This window comes from Panthera onca, chromosome B3 (genome assembly GCF_046562875.1).
Source record: "Panthera onca isolate mPanOnc1 chromosome B3, mPanOnc1 haplotype 2, whole genome shotgun sequence".
Taxonomy (NCBI): domain Eukaryota; kingdom Metazoa; phylum Chordata; class Mammalia; order Carnivora; family Felidae; genus Panthera; species Panthera onca.
Genome location: NC_138344.1, coordinates 94889800 through 94911416, shown reverse-complemented (window position 1 = coordinate 94911416; position 21617 = coordinate 94889800). Strand labels below are relative to the sequence as shown.

Below are 21617 nucleotides of genomic sequence, written 5' to 3'. Positions count from 1 at the left end.
CAGAGATAGATGGCTTTCTCTGAACTTCAGTGCACATACAGATACTCAAGATAGTCTTAAATCTCTTAAATCCAAGCTATTCCTTTCTAGGAAAATTAGAGGGGAGCTTATGTTTTGAATAAAAATTTTGGATTTTATTACCATCTCTCCTTTTCTCTTGCTGTATTTAAGTACAAAATAGTGGGCTTCTCCACTCAGGAAACTCAAGTTTCTTTTAAATAGTGTTCTTGGAGATTGCGACTGTGACTTACTCATCATGCTATCCAAAGGAAGGAAGTAAAGAAGGGAGAGAGGGCAGAGAGAAAAAAAAAATAATAAAGGAGGGAAGGGAGAGTGGAAGAGAAAGGAAGAAAAAGGGGACAGGAAGGAAGGAAAGATGTGTTGCTATTATCCCTACCTGCCTGTCTGTTTTGGGGGCTGTACATTAAGTCATCAGGGGAAATGCCAAGGTGTGGAACCCTCATCTTTCTCACCAATTGTTCAGTAGTGTATTACTTTCCTAGGGATGTTGTAACAGAGCACTGCAAATGGGTGGCTTAAACAATAAAAAATTTATTGTGTCACAGTTCTGAAGGCTGGAAGTTTGAGGTAAAGTATTGGCAGGATTGGTTCCTTCTGAGGGCTGTGAAAAAGAATCTGTTCCATGCTTCTCCCCCAGCTGCTGGTGGTTTGCTGGTGATCTTTGGTGTTTCCTGGCTTGGCTGGATGCATCATCCCATTCTCTGTCTTCAAATTCACATGGTGTTTTTGTTGTGTACATGCCTATGTCCAAATTTTATCCTTTTTGTAAGGACGTCAGTTACATGAGTTAGGGTGGACTCTAATGACTTCATTTCAACTTGATTACCCCTATTAATTTCCTTTCTCTAAGGTATTCTGAGGTATTGGGTGTTAAGCACCCAACATTTTGGGGGAGGGTGACACGTTCAGTCTATAGCAAATAGCATATTTTTTGTTACAGTACAAAAACTTTTATTTCAAAAAAAATTTTTTTAATGTTTATTTTTGAGACAGAGGGAGACATAGCATGAGTGGGGGAGGGGCAGAGAGAGAGGGAGACACAGAATCTGAAACAGGCTCCAGGCTCTGAGCTGTCAGCACAGAGCCCGATGTGGGGCTTGAGCCCATGAACCGTGAGATCATCACCTGAGCCGAAGTTGGACGCTTAACTGACTGAGCCACCCAGGCGTCCCATACAGTACAAAACTTTTAAAGCATTTGAAGTATATTTCTCTTGCTTTTGTCATAAACAAAAATAATTTAAAGTAATAGCATTTAATGTTGCTCCCCAATCAGTTAGTGTTTAAGACAACTATCAGTGGCTGTTTCTATCATTGAAAATAAACCCCTGTAATTTTTTAGCAGGTCTACAGAAAATAAGAGATGAACCTGAGGGGGTGAAATATCCCTGACACCCTCTTTTTGAAGATTGGTGTTCAGTAGCATGTGCTGGTTGGAAATGGAGTGTGCTTTCAGTCTTTTAGTATATAAGGTATTGGTGTCCTAGAAGGAGTGACAGGTTTAACAGACCAATAAAGGTCTAACTATGGGTGGAAACAATTTCATTATTTGAAAAAAAAATAGAATTTTACAGATTATAATAGATGTTTTGCAGTTTGTCTGCAAGTCAGAAATGTACAGTGGCAAAAACTGGTTGGGAAAGATAGTTTGTTTGGATATTGTCAAACCCAAGGATATTGTTTGCAAATGTCGGTATCTGTGCTTTGCCTGCATAGAGCAGATAGTCTTTTGTTCCAGTCCAGAATAAGAGATGACTGAAGATCCACCACCCCATTAGAGGGATATTATGACACTTAGTGAAAAATACTGTATTATAAATCACAATATGCATTTTAAGCAGCATGTTCTCAGACATTTTATTTGTAGAAATTGCCACATAATAAACTGACTGTGGGGAGGAGCAAAAGGCTGTGTCCTCAGGCTAGGGAAAATTATGATGTAAATTATTTTACCACAAGAGATATAGGCCTAGATTAGTCCCATTTGCTGGAGTGACAATCAGTTAGGAAAAGGCAGAACTTTTGAAAATAGACATGTGAGTTATCTGTAAAATTACATTTCTAGTATATGTGCATAGTCGAGAATTATGTGTACCTTTTTTTCTAAGGATTTCTTTCCTTCCATCCACCTCTCCCCCTCTTTTGTACTATGGATCTGTATAGGCTATTTCTTTTTTTAACTGCATCCATATATTTATTCTGTAAACATTTAATGAAGTACGTTATGTGCTGGACACAGTGCTAGGCACTTGAGATATAATGCTGAATAAAATAGGGCACAGTTTACTTCTAACTGGAGGAGACTGACTTTAATAACCACAGAAGTGTATGTAAAATTGTATTTGTGACAGGTGGTATGAAAAAGAGGCTCATGTTGCTCTGGGTGTCCATAAGTAAGGGATTTGATTTATTCAGAGGAACCAGGGAACGTGTTCCTGTAGTGAGAGCACTGAGTAAGGAATAACTAGGATAAGATGAGTAAAAAGGACTTTGGCACCAGAGAGAGCAACAGGTGCAAAAGCCTTGAGCCAGGATAAAATCCAGCAAGTTAGAGGGATTGGAAGAGACAATGAGGACAGTTTGAATGTGATGTGGAATCAGGGGAAGAATGTTCAGGGTTTTCAAAATTCAAATAATAACAATTTGATTTTGAAGCATTAGGGAGCCACTGAAGGTTCTTAAGTAAAGGGTTGATCTGGTTATTTCAAACTACCACTAGGGTGGTGTCTGGAGATTTATTTGGAAAGGGGTCATCGGTTAGAATGATTTTGTAGTAGTCTGACTGAGAGGTGATAGTGGCTTGGGATAGCATACTTGTGCTGAAGATGGAATGAGCCAATTAAGAGGGTAAAGTCAACAGCTCGGTAATGTGTTAAGGATGAGGTCTAGGTATCTGGTAGAGGCAGTTTTTCTGATGGTATTGCCATTCAATGACAGGAAAGGCTGAAAGAAGACATCTTTTTTGACGAGATAAAGGTGTTATGAGTTCAATTTTGGATATATTAGAATACTTTATGACATTCAAGAGAAACTATCAAGTAGAAAGTAGGATATAGGGGCCAGAAGGTGAGTACTAAGGTCTGTATTGGCAGTTTGAATTTGTGAGCCATCATATAGATGGTAGCTGGGCCATTTTATAGCTTAATGCTGATGTACTCTAGAATAAGAATGGTGAGAAGAGGCTAGTGTAGTGCAGGGAACAGCCTCGCGGTTTTGGACACTTTTTCCTAGGTAACCAAATGGAGATGATCCATAGGCCTCCCTGCCCCCACCATGTAAATGACCTATGGAAAATGTGATCCTTCCAGGGGTAGACTTCTTCAGTGCTGACAAGCACTACAGGAACTTTTCTTGAGAAAATGTAGTTGGAAGCCTTAGGCAAAGTCTTCTAGAAAGTATAAATGCCCTTACCTCCACAGCATGCCATTTAGCAGTGCCCACTTCAAGAATGATACAGGGTCACATATTTTAACCTCTTACCTTATATAAGGGGGGAAAATAGGGACAAACATCATGTCAACATGAGTTACATGTTTTTTATTTTAGGTTCTCATGGGCCATATACATACATGTATTATGTCAAAGACTTTGTACTTAGATTTCTCAAAATTAAGTATGTCTTGTTTTATTTATTTAAACAGTAAGTTTATTTCCAGAATTAAATTATGTAACCTCTGTACTAAATCCTAAATTAAAAAAAAAGGATTTTGAGTACCTATAAAGTTATTTATTGTTATATTCAACTTTTCTTTAGTGTCTAATCAAATAAAGTTGAAACAGAGGTATTCATGTTTCATTGATATTGAGGTGCTCTTCTAAATGTTTGGCTAGAGACTGTAATATGAATTATTAGTGTGTGAAGCCATTAATTTGCTGTCATATTTGATGTACTAATGTAGGTCAGTGACAAAACACCACTTAAAGGTACTAGTAGCTAATAGGAACATATCAACATGAGAACCTGTCAAAAAGGCCTTTAATTGGAAATTAAGGAACATTTGATATATGTCAAAATAGCTCTGGATTTAGACCCTCAGGTCTCTTGTTCTCAGCCCTTAATTAAAATGGAGGCTTCAGCTGCATGATAACATTTTTGGCTTGTGACATTCCTCCACTATTCATTTTAGTTATTGAAACTTCAGTATTGAAAAGGTCCCTTTATAATTCTTTGGGTATGTCTTTGAAATTTCTACAAATATTTGTATTTTTTGAGATTATAGTAGAGAAGCAAGTATATGCTTCGTACTCTGAGTATTAACATGTGTTTCTTTTTTTTTAAGTTTTTATTTTTATTTATTTTGAGAGAGAAAGAGCACTAGCAGGAGCGAGGCAGAGAGAGAGCAGGAGAGAGAATCCCAAGCAGGATATGTGCTGCCAGCACAGAGCCCGACACAAGGCTCAGTCTCACAAACTGTGAGATCATGACCTGAGCTGAAACCAAGAGTCAGACACTTAACCATCTGAGCCACCCAGGTGCCCCTAAAATATATTTACAAGAATGCTGATTCTGTGATTAAGTAGACAAAAGCCTTTCTGAAATACTTCTCTGTAGATACACCCACTTGTTATTCTTTAAGTGTTTTCCTACTTTTATTTATTTATATTAAGTTGGTGTAATTGTTACAGATATTTTTCATTTTTTTTCATGTAAATTATTGGGAAGATAATATAATGATTTCACTAATCAGTAATAATATCATTCCTCCAATGTTTGCTCTATACATGAGGATTTCAGGCTGCCAACAAAAACTAAAATTTTGAATGCTTACTGCTATGAGCCAGGCACTGATGTAAGCTTCAGATATGCATTATTCTAATATGATCACTGCAGCAGTGTGAAGTAAAAAGTTTTATTATCTTCATTTTATACGTGAGGAAGTGAGACTATCCAAGATTATATGCTAGTATTTCCCAACCCAGGAAACCCAACTTCAAACCCAGTACTGTAAATTAGCAACATTAGAAAGATTCAACTTTCATCATTAAAGACTTTCTATCTAGAGGTGTGTATATATATACACACACACACATACACACACGCATATATATATATATATATATATATATATATACACACACATACACACATATGTACATACATACATACATACATACAATTCATTGTTCATTATTTACCAATAACATTAAGCAGGTGTGGGAGAAAATTTCTTGTGAAAAAAACTTATTATTGAAAGAATAAATTCCGTTTTTCTTTTCTTAAAATTTTGACTGTTTTAGGTATTGGCTTACATTATGTTGGTGATGTAAAATTGTAATGTTGGCATTGGTGATATAGATCTCTGGGACAGTGGGTCAGCAAAAGTGGGGGTGTAAGATGATACATGAGTGATGGTTCATTGTAGGGGACCTGGAAAGACGGACAGAGCTGGTGACTTGAATCATAATGGGCTTGGTCATTCACTGGATTTTCATATATCAGACAAACAGCAGTGCAAAGAAGAGGGTAGGATATTCAAAGTCCAGAAACATAGTTTAAGAAAAGTCAGAAGACTCTAAATCAATTTTTGAAAATGGACTGAAGTTCATGGGAAAAAACCTGGTGGGTCCAGACAGATAGGCAGGTGTTATCTTTACCATTGAGATTAAGACAATGAGTGCAAGTGTGACGTGGAAGCAGAGAAAGTATGTGTATGTTTGAAATTGTCAAAGCTTAATATTTAAAATAATTGGATGGTGGATGATAAGACTTACTAATAATTGCTTATGTGTCACATTACATGATTTAGACAGATGTTTTTACTTTGAGTCTTATGGCACCAAGTAATGTAATAAAAACACGTTTTACCTGTCAGTATATAAATGATTGATCATTTTCTTTCTGTTTTTGGTTCTTTCCCCCTAAATTCCAAAGATATAAGGGAATGTTTGACCTTTTAAAAAGATGCAGCACCGCAAAATGAAACACAACAAAATTTATGTTTTTTTTTAAGCTTTTTTTTTTTTTTTTTTTTTTTTTTGAGAGAGAGAGAGAGAGCACAAGCGAGCGAGCAGGGGAGAGGCAGAGAGACAGGGAAAGAGAGAATTCCAAGCAGGCTACCCACCGTCAGCACAGAGCCTGATGCAGGGCTTGAATTCACAAACTACGAGATCATGACTGCAGCCAAAATCAAGAGTTGAACGCTTCACTAACTGAACCACTCAGGCACCCTAACAAAACTTGTTTTTTAGGGTAAGGCAGAATTGTAGTTAAAAGTAAACGCTGACAATTTATTGAATTTCACTGAAGGTGTCTTGTTTTCTTCAATGGAAATTACAAATAAACATTTCAGGTTTTAGAGAGAACTAGAGATTGTCAGAATCACATTTGTTACACAGGTGCCTGGTGTTTGCTAAATTCTCAGTCCATGGAGTACATTTTTGCCCTAGTGGATTCTGACTCATTTTTGCTTAGTGATAATCTCGTTTCTGCTCTGTTCAGTAGGGGATTTTGGGCGTGGCTCACTGCCACACTGATTCCTGCATTCTGGGGTCCAGAAGGCATTTTCCTGACATGTTGAGGAAGTTGTTCTCCTTGGGGTTAGTCACAGGCAGCGGCAGTGATTTCTCAGTGGAGAGAAACAATGGGGAAATTGGCAGGTCAGATCATCAACATTTTCTGCTTGCCATTGCCACTCTTGGAGAAGCAAATTGAAGTTTTCATTTTTGGCATATTCTGTAGTAAATCTCGTTTTTTTTGTTTTGTTTTGTTTTGTTTTGTTTTGTTTTTGATGAGCTAGACTGGAAGAAATAATGGCTCTCTGTAAATACCCAATTTGGGATTAAGGTTGCAGCACAATGATGAGACTAATTTCATTTTAGTTAGTATTTGCTGTAGCTTAAGTTCCTTCCAGAAGGCTGTAAAGCTCTTAATTTTACTGAAGGATGAGTGTATTGAGGTATACATTTCAGTCCAGAGGGATAAAAAAAAATGATGTAATCAGTACCTGTGGCTTCAAGAGTCCTGATCTCATAAGATGTGGTAATAATTCATAAGGGGCAAGGAAGATGTGGTTCAAAGAACCTTGGATGGTTCACTGACCGCATGATACATAGCTTCTGACATTATTAGGAGGAAGCCATTTCACAAGTTTGATTTAGAGGGAGAAGACCTAATCAAAGGTTTTAAGGATTAAATGCTGCCCTCTCTTGCAGTGTTATAATAGGGTCTGTGTCTCCATTACCGTGCCCCCACACTGACTCAAAGCCCAAAAAGAACAGTGCCATAAAAGCAAGATAGTGTTTGTCTCAGCTTGTTGTTGAGGTTGATAGTCTACGGCCTAGGCTTCAAAGTTTCTGGAGTAGTTATTTTTTATTTTTCTAAAATTTATTAGAGACATGATTCAACTACTAGTTGCAAACAATTCAGAATGTGCTATAGCATCCAATAGAAAGCCAGGAACTTGTGTATAGGGTATCTCATTCCTACCCAGGAAGAGGAATGTGCAGTTCCCCATAATAATTACCTTCAAGTTGGGGTACCCAGCTTAGTCCACACGAATCCTTTGTGAGCAAAATACAAGATTAACAAAATATTTGATGGGCTTTCAAATATTTGCTAGGTGTAAGTCAGATATTTCCCCTGTAAAATACCAGGAAGAACATAGTCAAGGGTTTGGGCTAGGAATGTCCACATAGAGACAAGGATGTAGGGAACTGGAGGCCAACTAAGACTTGGAGGTCCACGGTTCCTCTATGGAACACACATAAGAGGTTGTCAAATGCTCTATTTGAAAAAAGGAATGTTAAAAACCGTAGATTCAGTGAAATGTGTTTTTCATCTATAAAACATATAAGAGTCTTTGAAGTTTTAGCTATAGATATTAATAGGTTATGCTTCTAGGTGAAAACAAAGAGATATTTTTGATGAAATCCAAATTTGCAAATATAGAAACCTCCATGTAATAAAATTTAAAATTTTTATATTGTTTCACTTAAGAAAAATAGGACACAAAATGTTATTTTGTGGAATATAGTTTAGATTATATTTTGCTGTTTTGTGTTTAATTTTCTGCAAAGTTAGTACCCTGAATGGATAATATTAGAAAATGACATTACAAGGTAGTTCTTTTATACAAAAACATTATTGGTTTTATTCTTGTTTTAACATTACAACTTAAATTGCATTACTGATTTTTGTGTTTAACTTCAAAATTTCATGCACATAGTTGTATTATTATTGAAGGTCATTTTATTTTCTGTTCTTAGTGTTGTTTATGTATTTCACACTTGTCCTACACACCTCCCCTCTGGCACCCACCCACTAGTTTGTTCTCTATTTAAGAGTCTGGTTTTTTTGTCTCTTTTTGTTTGTTTGTTCATTTGTTTTGTTTCTTACATTTCACATATGAGTGAGATCGTATAGTATTTGTCTCTCTCTGACTGACTTATTTTGCTTAGCATAATATACTCTGGATCCATCCATGTTGTTACAAATGGCAAGATCTCCTTTTTATGGCAGAGTAGTATTCCAGCGTGTGTGTGTGTGTGTGTGTGTGTGTGTGTGTGTGTGTGTATACCACCCCTTCTTTATCCATTTATCTATAGATGAACACTTGGGCTGCTTCCTATCTTCACTATTGTAATAATTCTGCAATCAACAAAAGGATGCATGTATCTTTTCAGATTAGTGTTTTCATTTTCTTTGGGTTAATACCCAGTAGTCGAGTTAGTGGATCAAATGGTAATTCTAGTTTAAATTTTTGAAGAACCTCCATATTGTCCTCCACAGTGGCTGTACCAGTTTGCATTCCCATCAACAGAGCATGAGGGTTGCCTTTTCTCCATATCCTCGCCAACACATGGTATTTCTTGAGTTTTTGATTTTAGCCATTCTGACAGGTGTGAGGTGCTATCTCATTGTGATTTTGATTTGCATTTCCCTGATGATGAGTGATATTGAACATCTTTTCATATTTCTGTGGGACATCTGTATATCCTTCTTGGAAAATATCTGTTCAGATCCTCTGCTTGTCTTTTAATTTGATTATTTGGGCTTTTTTGGTGTTGAGTTGTGTAAGTGCTTTACATATTTTGGATATTAATCCTGTATCAGGTATATCATTTGCAAATATCTTTTTCTTTTTAGTAGGTTATCTTGTTGTTTTGTTGGTTTCCTTTGCTCTGCAAAAGCATTTCATTTTGGTGTAGTCCCAATATTTTAATTTTGCTTTTCTTTCTCTTGCCTGAGGAGACATACCTAGAAAAAATGTTTCTATGGCTGATGTTAAAGAAATTATTGCCTAGGGCTTATTCTAGGATTTTTATGGTTTCAGGTCTCACATTTAGGGCTTTAATCCATTTTGGATTTATTTTTGTGTAGAGTGTAGAAAAGTGGTCCAGTTTCATTCTTTCACATGTAGCTGTCAGTTTTCCCAGCACCATTTATTGAAGAGACTGTCATTTTTCCCATTGTATATTCTTGCCTTCTTTGTCATAGGTTGACTGACCATATAGACATGGGTTCATTCCTGTGCTCTTTATCCTGTTCCATTTATCTATGTGATTATTTTTGTGCTAATACTGTACTATTTAGATTAGCTTTGTAGTATATCTTGAAATCTTGGATTGTGATACCTCCAACTTTATTCTTCTTTTATAAGATTACTTTGGCAATTCATAGTCTTGTGGTTCAAGACAAATTTTAATAGTATTTTGTTTTAGTTCTGTGAAAAATGTTGGTATTTTGATAGAGATCACATTAAATCTGTGGATTACTTTGGGTAGCATGGACATTTTAGTAATATTGGCTTTTCAATCCAGGGACATGGAATATCTTTCCATTTATTTGTGTCATCTTCAATTTCTTTCATCAGTGTTTACTTGTACAGAGTACAGGTCTTTCACTTCCTTGGTTACGTTTATTTCTAGTTATTTTATTAGTTTTGGTGCATTTGTAAATAGGATTGTTTTCTTAATTTCGCTTTCTGCAAATTCATTATTAATATACAGAAATGCAACAGATCTGTGTATTAATTTTGTATTCTACAACTTCACTGAATAAATTTATCAGTTCTATTAGTTTGTTTGATGGAGTCTTTTGGGTTTTATATAGAGAATATCATGCCATTTGCAAATAGTCAAAGTTTTACTTCTTCTTTACCACTTTGGATGCCCCCCCCCCTTTTTTTTCTTTTCTGATTGCTGTGACTAGGACTTCCAAAACTATGTTGGATAAAAGTGTGAGAGTGAACATCCTTGTCTTGTTCCTCATCTTAGAAGGAAAGCTCTTCAGTTTTTTACCATTGAGTATGATGGTAGCAGTGATTTTTAATGTGTGGCCTTTATTATGTTGAGGTATGTTCCTTTAAACCTGTTTTTTTGAGGATTTTTTATCATGAATGGATGGTGCACTTTGTCAAATGTTTTTTATACATGTATTGAGATGATCATATGGTTATTATCCTTTCTCTTGTTGACATAATATACCACATTGATTGGTTTGTGAGTATTGAACCACCCTTGGATCCCTGGAAAAAATCCTATTTGATCATGGTAAATGATTTTTTAACATATTTTTGGATTTGGTTTGCTTATATTTTGTTGATGAATTTTGTATCTGTGTTCATCAGAGATATTTCATGTATATAATTACATTATTATTGTTACTTTCTTTTGATGACAGACTTTCTTCCATCTTAAATAGTGTCTGTTGCATATAAACAGATAACTTGAGTTAAAATTTTTAACTTAAACACTTTTCTTTAAATACTTAGCTGACACTAACCTAAAAAATCATATTAACTTCTGTTATTTAGAAAACATTAATAGCTCCTTTCTAAAAGCAGAGGCTTCAGGGTTTAATTTTCTTACCTTACTTTTGGGCTTTGGAGAGTCTCTCAGGGGAGCTCAATTAACTTACAACAATGCTGCTCAACATGTACTGAAGAAATAATGCAAAGTATTTAAAACTTTTCATATTAAGAGCCTTTTCTCAAAGTCATATGAGGTAGATACGGCCTTCTTTTGGTTAAATCCAGAATAATCAATAGGATCTTAGTACTTTTATTTTATTATATATAAAATATATTTTTATATTTTGTAAATATAAAAAGGTATTTCTCTGATGTGAATAGGAATATTGTGTTAATCAAATATATAGGTTGAGGGGAAAGGGGGAGGGAAATGAGTTCACACTGATGCTGAAATAGTAGTTAATTAAAATAAATCAATGAATCAAAAAAGTCAAATGTCAGTTTCTAACTGATTTTTTTTTGGAACTAAAAATTGACTAAAATAATCTGTATGTTGTTTGTGTATCAGACTATTGCCCTATTTGGGATTACTTAGGGCAATGACAGAGGGATTTTAACTACATTTTAAGGAAATTATTAGAATAGACATACAAATTGAACATTTTGTTTATGGGCATGTTTCCATATGTGTTTATATTCATGAGTGTAGTGAGTATATTAGTGGGATTTAATAAGTCTATGTTGTTTTAAAATGTAGAGTAAGGGTATAATTTCATAAGATCCTTATAGTCTCATGGAGGCAAAGGCAGATAAACTAAGACTGAAGGAGAGGTAGAAGACCAAAATAATGCCAAATCTAGCAGCTTACCATCTTCTATTTTCCTTTTATAAATACAAGCAATAGGCAGAAGCCAGGCTGCTGTGGTCTGAGGATAGCAAAGCAGACGCAGAAGGATGGCTTAGAGTGTGTACTGTTATTTCTAAGCACTAAACTGTAAAGGAAGGACAAGGAGAGGCCTTGATGGGAAGATAAATGCTCTTGGTTTGTCTCTGTTTTTCTTTTCTTTTTAAAATATGGGCTCATTTAAGTATATTTATGTGTTGTAGGGATTAACCTTGATTGTATTTTTTATAGAAGAAATTAGATAGTTTTGAGAGACTTCTGCATATGTGGTGCAGAAATTGACAAAAGTTAAACTTGTAAAAGAGTAAACAGAGGAAAAAAAAGAAGGAAAAGAAGAACAGGTAGGATTTTAGGAAAGTCAATTAAAAAATTTTTTTAACGTTTATTTATTTTTGAGACACTGAGAGAGACAGAGCAAGAGCAGGGGAGGGGCAGAGAGAGAGGGAGACAATGAATCCGAAGCAGGCTCCAGGCTCTGAGCTGTCAGCACAGAGCCCGACGCAGGGCTGAACCCATGAACTATGAGATCATGACCTGAGCCGAAGTCAGACGCTCAACCCACTGAGCCACCCAGGCACCCCAGGGAAGTCAATTTTAAAAGAATGATGAAGAATTATAGAAAATAGTATAGTATTGCATAAAGTTGTTTATGTTGGAAACACAAACATTATGGTTTGTTTACTATATAATGTAAATAATCCGTCTTTGCAGGGCGCCTGGGTGGCTCAGTCAGTTAAGCATCCAACTTTGGCTCAGGTCATGATCTCCCGGTTTGTGAGTTTGAGTCCTGCGTCTGGCTCTGTGCTGACAGCTCAGAGCCTGGAGCCTGCTTTGGAGTCTGTGTATCCCTCCCTCTCTGCCCCTCCCTGACTTGCACTTTGTCCTCTCCCTCTCTCAAAAATAAACATTAAAAAAAATAAATAATTAGTCTTTGCAGTTCTGAGATGATGGTATGATATTGTTAAAGGATTCCATTTTATACTTACGTTCCTTTTCACTTATGGGCGAACCTGAATAGAAGTTTTACTTTTTGCCCTAAGTTGGTTTGACCTACTAAGACTTTTCTCTCTCCATTGAGTCTTACCTCATTCATCTTTTGACCCCATTACTCTAATACCATATCTCACTCAAAATTCACCAAATGCCATCCTAGCTCTCATAGGCAATGACCTTTTGTTTGTGATCCTCCTAACTGACAACCCTGTTGTAAGTAACATTTTGGACAGTTCCCCATGCTTGAGCATCTCTTTATGTAACTTAAAAAAATTTTTTAATGTTTATTTATTTTTGAGACAAAGAGAGACAGAGCACGAATGGGGGAGGGTCAGAGAGAGAAGGAGACACAGAATCTGAAGCAGGCTCCAGGCTCTGAGCTGTCAGCCCAGAGCCCGACGTGGGGCTCGAACTCACAGACCACGAGATCATGACCTTGAGCCCAAGTCGGACGCTTAACCAACTGAGCCACCCAGGCACCCCTCTTAATGTAACTTTTAAAGAACTACATTTTCTTTGTTTTCCTTCTAGTTCTCTGACTTTACAAACGTATTAAAATCTTTTTCTTGGCATCTCTGTATTAAGAATTCATACTCCTCTGTTTCTATCATTATCCTCTTCATTTCTCACTTTGCATTCTCTGTTTTCAAGGTTTCGCCTATTCTCTTGTTGTCAACCACCCACTACTCTGGAAGTTCTAAATCTTTATGTACAGCAGTGACTTTTCCGTTGTTGGTCAGCTCACCATTAGCATCTAAAACTGAATTCTTCACCTCATCGACGAAATCTTCCTATTCTCTTCTTCCCTGTGTTTGTTATATCGGAATATGTAATATAATGCGCCTAAGAAAAAAGATACTAAGCAAATTGTTGTAAACAACAAGAAGGATAAATATGGACTCTGCCTAAAGACACAATACTTAATTTAAGTAGTGAATTGGAAGATCATACTGAAAAAAGGAGGGAGGAGAAGACTCATCTTCTATCTTAAACCAGTCACTTGGGTGAGAGAGAGAAATTAAGAAAGGAAGACACCATTTTTAGAATTACTATTTAAATGTGCTGTATTGGAGATTGTGTGAAATAAGCAGAAGAGGCCAATTATTGACAGTGTCATTAGCTAAATGTAAGATGTTCAGCAAAACTGAGAAGCGTTTTATGGAAGCATGTGATCACTTAAATCAAAAATGGAGAATGGGAAGAAATTTGATTATTGTTATGTTTGCTTGAAAAGCGCAACTGAATGCTTGCTAAGAGAATGCTGTTAACTAACAATGTCAACTGTATTATCTCTAGCCATGTGAGAGCAGTGAGGTGTGAGATGTTCTATCTCTCTGTCTCTGTGTCTCTGTCTCTTGACAGAATGTGTGAGAGATGCTGGTGCTGGGTGGTTCCCTGATGTCTTTACCAGGGCTTCTGAGAGGGGGCCAATGAACATCCCTCTCCACATTGCCTGTCCCAGGAAATCTGGGACCTGCATCAAGAACATAAGCTGTCTTGACCTGGTGTTGAAGAGTGTCAAGATTATATTGGCAACTGGATTTCCAAAGAGAGTAGTTGGATCAGGGATTTGAGGGACTTACCAAAGTACAAAGCTCTTATCTGGAGTTCTTAGACAAGAGAAAACTCCTAATACCAAACCTGTTTACTGGCTAATAGCTTGCCTGCTATTGGAAAACGACTTTTTTGAAAATGCTTTGCAGCTAAGTCTTTTCTCTAACAAAGTCCTCCCCTCCATGATTTGGGCTCAGAACGCCTGATCTCAAATCTTTTCCACCTATGAATAATGTGGAGTATGTAGTGATCAAGAGAGCATTTTATTTCTATTCTTTTTTTTTTTTTTTTTTGTAAAATAAGGTCTAGGCCCAACATGGAGATCAAACTCAGGACCGTGAGGTCAAGAGTTGTATTCTCTACTGACTGAGCTAGCCTGGTGCTCAACAGGCATTTTCTATTTAAACAGTCATCTCCCACCTAGTTAACTGAAGTGTAAACTTCTGTGTCATCTTAACTCCTCCTTCACCCCACCTGGAGTTAGTCTTCAACTCCTGCCTAACAAAACCCGCTGAAGTAGGTCTCTGCCCTCATTTCCATTCCTAGGACTGTACGGCGTCTCTGCTGTGTCTCGAGACATAATGGCAAGTTGAGAGAGTGGCGCCAGTGTCAACATTTAGAGTAAGTTATAAACTACGTGGGCCACATTTTAATGTAGTTATTTCCTAAACACTGCAGGCAGTCTCTTGCAGACGTGCCTTTGAATGCACTGCTTCCTCTTTCTGGAGTGTCCTCCTTTGTTCCCACCACATGGTTTCAGACCTAGGTTACATGTAACTGACTCATGTTAGAAACCTCCAGGCAGATTTAGGCATCTTCTGGGTTGTCCTCTTATAGTACTTTTCACTTTCTTCTGTTAGAGTACCACCCTTCTTTCTTTCCTTCCTTCCTTCCCTCCTTCCTAATTGGACAGACCCTATGGGCTGTAAGCCGCTAAAAGGTACAGCTCACAACATTAATTTTTATATCCCCAGGACATAGCCTTCTGCCTGATCTACAGCAGTTGTTCAGTAAATATATGCTTGAAAGTCTGTATATGAGAATGAAAGCCTAGAAATGCTCCTGATTGTTGCCATTGGAGCATAATTTCTTTGTGTCCTTTCTCCAACAGCATACAGAGAGAATTTGGTTTAACTTTCAAAAGTATACTCTAACAAGATAAAAGAATATCTCTCTTTTGCCCTTTCAGGCTGACCTTTTGAACCTAAAGCCAATTTACTCGAATTAAGGGAGTTGATGTGATTAGTGTTAGGAAAGATTTTACGTAATGGGATTTGGTTTACTTCAAACAAATTTGGATGAATATGAGTCTCATGCAATATTTTAACATTTTAATTTATTGCTGACTCTACAGGGCAAAGGGGATCATAACCCTTAGTCCAATTTCAGGATGATGAATTGAGGCTTTTTTCAACAAGGCAGAGGATAAAAGATGACGTGCTTCAGTTAGAGTACTGCAAATTGCATTTATATTTAGAGTTAAGTAAATTCAATGCCATAATAGTTGATATTTTGCTAAAATAGGATGTTGGTGTCATTATAGTGATATTTGCTAAAACATAAATTTGGAATTAATTATGAAATTAAAATAAATTATTAAATGTAAATCTACTCTGCATTCTGAATCATGTGATATGGAGCAGATGCCAAAAATGGTGCTCATCCTGGCAATGATATGCTTAATGTAAAATTAGAGTGTTAAGGAAAAGGAAAATCACTGGGCAGTACATATCTCCTGAAGAAAAGAAAGGAGAATCATTGCTAAATAATCCAAGAAGGTGTCAGGAACATTGGTCTAAATATCTGTCTGGGAATTCTAGATGGGAGGATATGTGAGCAAAGCCTCTCGTATCTGATGGATAGCAGTTGCTCAATAAATACATGCTTGAAGATCTGTATATGAGATCAAAGGCTTAAAATCTCAGTGCTCTTTACCTTACCCCTGGTGGGCTGATGTTACAGAAAAGTATGGTTTCAGATTGAATAGTCAGTATGAGGACCTTTACAGAACTCCTCGAGGCATTCCTCTGTGAAACGTTATGCAGAGACATCATGGATCCTTAGGCAGGAAGAGGACATGTTGAAAATAGAAATTTTCAGCATATTATTTTGGCAGTTGTGAGATTTCTTGGGTTGGGCACATACTGGAGGCAGGATGATGAAGTGGGACAATATTACTTTGGTTGTTTGTAGCAATTATAGTGTTTATGTTGTTGGTCTACTTGCAGTACTCTACTTCGTGAACACTTAATCTTTTTCTTCCCTCTAGTGTAGTGTAAGTCTAGTTTAGGAGTTATTTAGAGCCCTTATTTAACTATGTCAGACATAGTTTTAATAGCATGAAGTAGTGAAAAGAACAAAGGACCAATGGTTCTGATCTCATTTAGGCCACAACTAGCTACAGGCCTATGAGCAGGTCACTTGATGTCCCCAATTTGGAAATAAGAGTGTTGACCTGGATGAACTAAGACCTTTTCAGTTGAGCTTTCTGCAGACCAAAGAGTTAGTGAAAGCTTCCAAAATACTCCTCTTATCACTGAGCAATGAAAGTTACTAAGCACATATTTTAATGCATACTAGGAAAAATACATCTTCCACTCCTAAACTTTGGTAGAATATTCTGCCTTACCATAAGATAGACAGTAGGTTCATAATGATTACAATATATAGGCATTACCTTTTCTAAGAACGTGTTAAAATATAGAAGAAAGTAGAAAATTAAGCCTTGTACATGAACACAGTGTGCTTATTGTATAATTTTCATGTTTTAAATAAAGCTACTTATTTGCATAATGATGCTTTGGAAAGATATATCTTAAAATAACAATGCTATTCATTGATTTGAAATTAAAACAAAAATAATGTGTAAATTAATCTGGAAAAATTGTCATGTTACTCTATAATTAGATGTATTAGTAAATGTGTGCTATCACTTATTAAGATACATTTGGCATAGAATAATATTTCAAAGTAGTGAATCTGTATTTTCTATTTCTGTTTTGAAAATGTTTATTAATTGTCATCAGTTTGTTAACCTCTATAATACGTATACGGTTTTATTATGGATGCTTAAAAATAAGTAGCTCTCTGATTTTGCTTCTTTGAAGTTTAAGTTTGATCCTTATAGGAAATGATATGTCAGAAACATTGTGTGCAGTGTATCAGAACACCCAGAAAAACGCTGCAGATAAGGATTTCTAATGTCATAAAACTAAACAAATTATTACAGTGTCTAGACAGGGTCCAAAGACATGGTGAATTTTTTTTTGATAAATTGATTTTATAGATCAAACAAAACATTTGATTTTTTTGAACATAATTTAATGTTCAAACCAATGAAATGATGCATGCATGAAATTTAGTTACTTGACAATATTAAAAGGAAAATGATATTTTATTCCTTGGAGTACTTTCCTTGAGTCAAGAAATACTTATAAGACTTAGAAAATTATTTTTGATCATCTGGCCTAAGTAGCACTGGCATCGTTATCATCTGGGTGCTCGGCAAAAATGCAGATTCTTGAGTTTTCTGCATCCATAACAGATCTCTGGCCATACCTCTGAAATCTGGATTTTAAACAGGTTTCTGGGGAATTGTTTTTGTGCATAGTGAATGTAAGAGTTACTTTTCTAAATCTTCTTATCTTCCTGCTGGAAATCTTTACATGTCATTTGATGCTGGATATTGGAAACTGAGATCCTGAATTTGAAAGTTGAAGAACAGGACTCAGCTTGGGAATCCAGAAAGAACTTGAAATACCCAATGATTTTATTTTCTATAAATAGACTTTTCTATCAGTTTCTGTTTGAAATTGAGAACGATAATGAAATATGTTTTTCGATTGTTAATGCTATATACATTAGTTTATATAAAACAAAGTATTAGATATTGGAAACTTTTTCTTTTGTATTACTTTCAGAACACAGATTTTTCCAGATGAAATTTTCCCATAAGTTGGACTTATATTCATTTTATTTCCTCCATAGAATCACCAAGTTCAACCAAATTCTACGATATTCATGATCTTTTTAATGTTACATAAAGAATTCCAAGTGTGCTTTCATTAATTTTTAAGCAACCATAGCATCTACTGACAATACTGATGTTTAGGTTAAGATTGCTACAGGAAATTCTTGAGATTACTATCCTTTACCTGTAGATGTAGCCTTTCCACTTGCCTTTAATTAAAATAACCCTTTCTCCTCCATTCCCAAATGTGTTTATTACAAATAAAAATCCTGAATTCACAAATGAGAATGATCTCCAATTTGAAGCTAGTAACTGACATTTATCTCTTTGGTGACAGCAAACATATTTTATTATCTAAGTGTTTCTTATGACTGGAAGAGTTTTTGCATATAGTGGATTTTCAGTGATAAGTAAGTCATTTAATGCTAGTCAAGTTTTATTGGCCTGTGTGGTATTGAAAGAGGAGAAAATAACACTTAGGAATTTGGATAGCTTCATGAGAACTATGTCTCTCTTGAATCAGAATTTTATACTTGGGAATCAATGATTTATTGCCTTCTTCAATGGCTTAATTCAATGATCATCTTTTGCTCATATCAACACAAGAGTCTATGAAAGCTAAGTTGATGTTCAATTCCTGACAACAAAATCTTCTCATTCATTAGCACTCTATTTGCACCACAAGGCTTACAAAATTAGTAGAAAAATGCCAGTGTTTTTCATTTAAATTCCTTTATTCTTTCTATTGGTCTCTGGAGGTTGCACTACTTAGATTTTGGGCAGCGTCCTTTTCTATATTAAATTTGGGGTTTCAGAAAAGGAAGGACCTCTCCCATTTTAGCATTCAGATCTCATCATGCAGTCTTGTAATGATGATGAGTTCCTAAGTCATGAGTTTTCTCCTACCATCATGTTCCCCTTTGCCATTTTCAGAATGTATTGGTGACTGTTAGAAAAGTTTAAAGCTTCCTGTCCAGCAATATCTTTAATCCCTTGGGGTTGCTCAAAGTGTTAAGACTGATGGATCTGACTGTGGTAAAGTCTAATAAGAATTGCTCTGACAACGAAGATGATTCATGGGAGGAGAGTTTACTTACTTTTTTTATATGTCTTGTCTCTCTTCTTCTTGACTCGACAGCTCCCCCAACGGTTCGTATTGTGCATTCAGGCTTGGCCTGTAACATTGAGGAGGAGCGCTACTCTGAAAGGGTCTATACTATACGGGAAGGAGAAACCCTAGAACTGACCTGTCTGGTCACAGGACATCCACGTCCACAGGTGAGTCCCGAACCGTGACAGTGAGGGAAACTCTCATTGACCTTTCTTGCAAGTCAAAAATGTACATATTTCAGGAGATTTAGCTAAAAAAATTGTGTGTGTGTGAGAGAGAGAGACATTGAAGTCACTGCGTGTCTGCAGTGCAGGATAAGGGTGGTGATTGCTGAACATTCACGCTTGAAGTATTCACTTGGATAAGATGAAGAATTTTTTTGTTTTGGTATTGTGAGAAATTTGGAAGACACTTCTAAGGAAGCTGTTAAAAAGACAACTACAAAAATATCTCAGTAAGATAACAATTCATATGGCAATGAGTTTATTTTAGAATGTGGAGCATGATTTCATGATGACATAATTGCAGCTGAGGAAGCATTTGTTCTGAAGAATGTGGTGCACGAGGTCACATGCACTTTCCTTACTCCTCATCATTATATTCATAGAAAACTTTGAAAAACAAATGTTTGCAGGTGTATGCATTCAGGCTTTCAGAGTCATCTGCTACAGCTTTCATAAGCTACTTTAATAGCAGGAACAGAAATTGAGACTTTGAAAGGGCACTAAAATTATAAATAATGAGCAAAGCAAAAGTTTGTAGGAGTGAAAGAAAGAGTTAGGCAGAAGGTAATATAGTTAGGCTGTGTATTCATGATGTAAAAATTTAATTCAGATTCAATACAGAATATTCAGGATGTTTTAGTCAGTAATTGCCGATTCTTATTGTCATATATTTAACCTGCCTGGTTCAAAATCTGCACTGGCAATCAATACGGACACTATGATGGAAGAGAGATCTCATTTGGTGGCAAAGCTGCATATTTTAAGTATTAGTGTTACAGGAAAAAAAAAATCCATCTAACACCACTACAGAGGAGAAAGTAAGGGGCAGTGTGGAGATTTTATGAACTCATCATTTTAACCTTCTCTTTTGCTCCTACCAACCATAACTCTTAATACGCAAAGATGTTTGACCTTACCATTGTGACCTGAAGAACAAATAAAAATAAGCAAATGAACTTCATAGAATGAAGCAATAGATGGATAAATAAGACCATGACTAAAACTAAAACAGTAAAATATAAAACTTAATGCTACTCTGTTGGTAAAATGAAAGACAGTAAAAAGTAATCTAGAAAATATGATTATTAAACCTAATTGTTATTAAATTTTAAAAATAATTATTAAAATTAAAATTCACAATGGCTAAAATGATAAATTATAATACTTGCTTTTAACTGAAAATTGATTAAAGAATAAAATTACATTAATAAATTTGAGTTCTGTACAATTTGACCTATTACGATTAGACTTCATGGAAAACAATGGTTGCAAAACTATACATACAAGGACAAAAATGATAGTTATTAAAATTGGATATAGAAAAACTTATATGTCAGACCTTTGTATTTTAAAATTCATATAGAAACAATGGACTTCAATAAAAATAATTTTGCTAAAATTTAAAAAATGATGACATTAACTCAAGAATATTATCTCACAGAATATTTAGTGCTGTTATAATTTGATGATAGTTTTTGTATTTGTATACATAGAATAACAATTCCAAAATCAAAAAGTTGGGATCAAAATATGAATGTCCAAATCTAAAAGAAGCCACAAATTGCCAAATGAGAGGCAGTTTGTGGCAAGAGAAGACTCTTTAATCCTTCCATCATTCCCACACCGAACCCACCAAATTCAGCACCTTCTAAACTACAAATTACACTTAAAAATGCAACTTTCTATCTTCTTAAAAAGTCATCCCTGCTGTCTGCTCCCTCATCTCCATCCTTATGTTCCCTTAGTATTAGGAATTTCTTATTTTCTTCATGCATTTTGTCTGCAATGATTCACAATCTGGAGTATAATCTCTGATGTCTGGCCAATCCAAAATAATTCTGTAACAAAGAAGTAGATTATTGCCTTATGTGTGTGTGTGTGTGTGTGTGTGTGTGTGTGTGTTTGTGTGTGTGTGTTTTTTTTTTTTTTTTCTAAGCAGTTCCATTGCTGGAACCATTTCAGTGTTTTCTGACCCTAGGAAAAAGTTGTCTCAGTATTGTTATTTCTTCATTCCTAGAAGTAATTCAGGCATTCACAGGTGACACAGTTTCAGTTTATATCACCCGCTTGAAAAATTAACCAGGCCTCTTCTTTGTCAACAAACTCTATAAGGAAAGCTGACAGAACAGCTGGGCATCGACATCCTGGCC

General features: G+C 35.8%; 1 protein-coding gene across 1 annotated transcript in view; it reads left to right on the top strand.

Moving 5' to 3' along the window:
* The window catches only part of MDGA2 (MAM domain containing glycosylphosphatidylinositol anchor 2), an 867659-nt gene that overhangs the window by 343453 nt on the left and 502589 nt on the right, over positions 1-21617 (top strand). The window contains exon 2 of the mRNA XM_060619633.3: positions 19271-19410. Within this exon, the coding sequence (XP_060475616.1) occupies positions 19271-19410 (140 nt within the window). The remainder of the gene's footprint in view (positions 1-19270; positions 19411-21617) is intronic.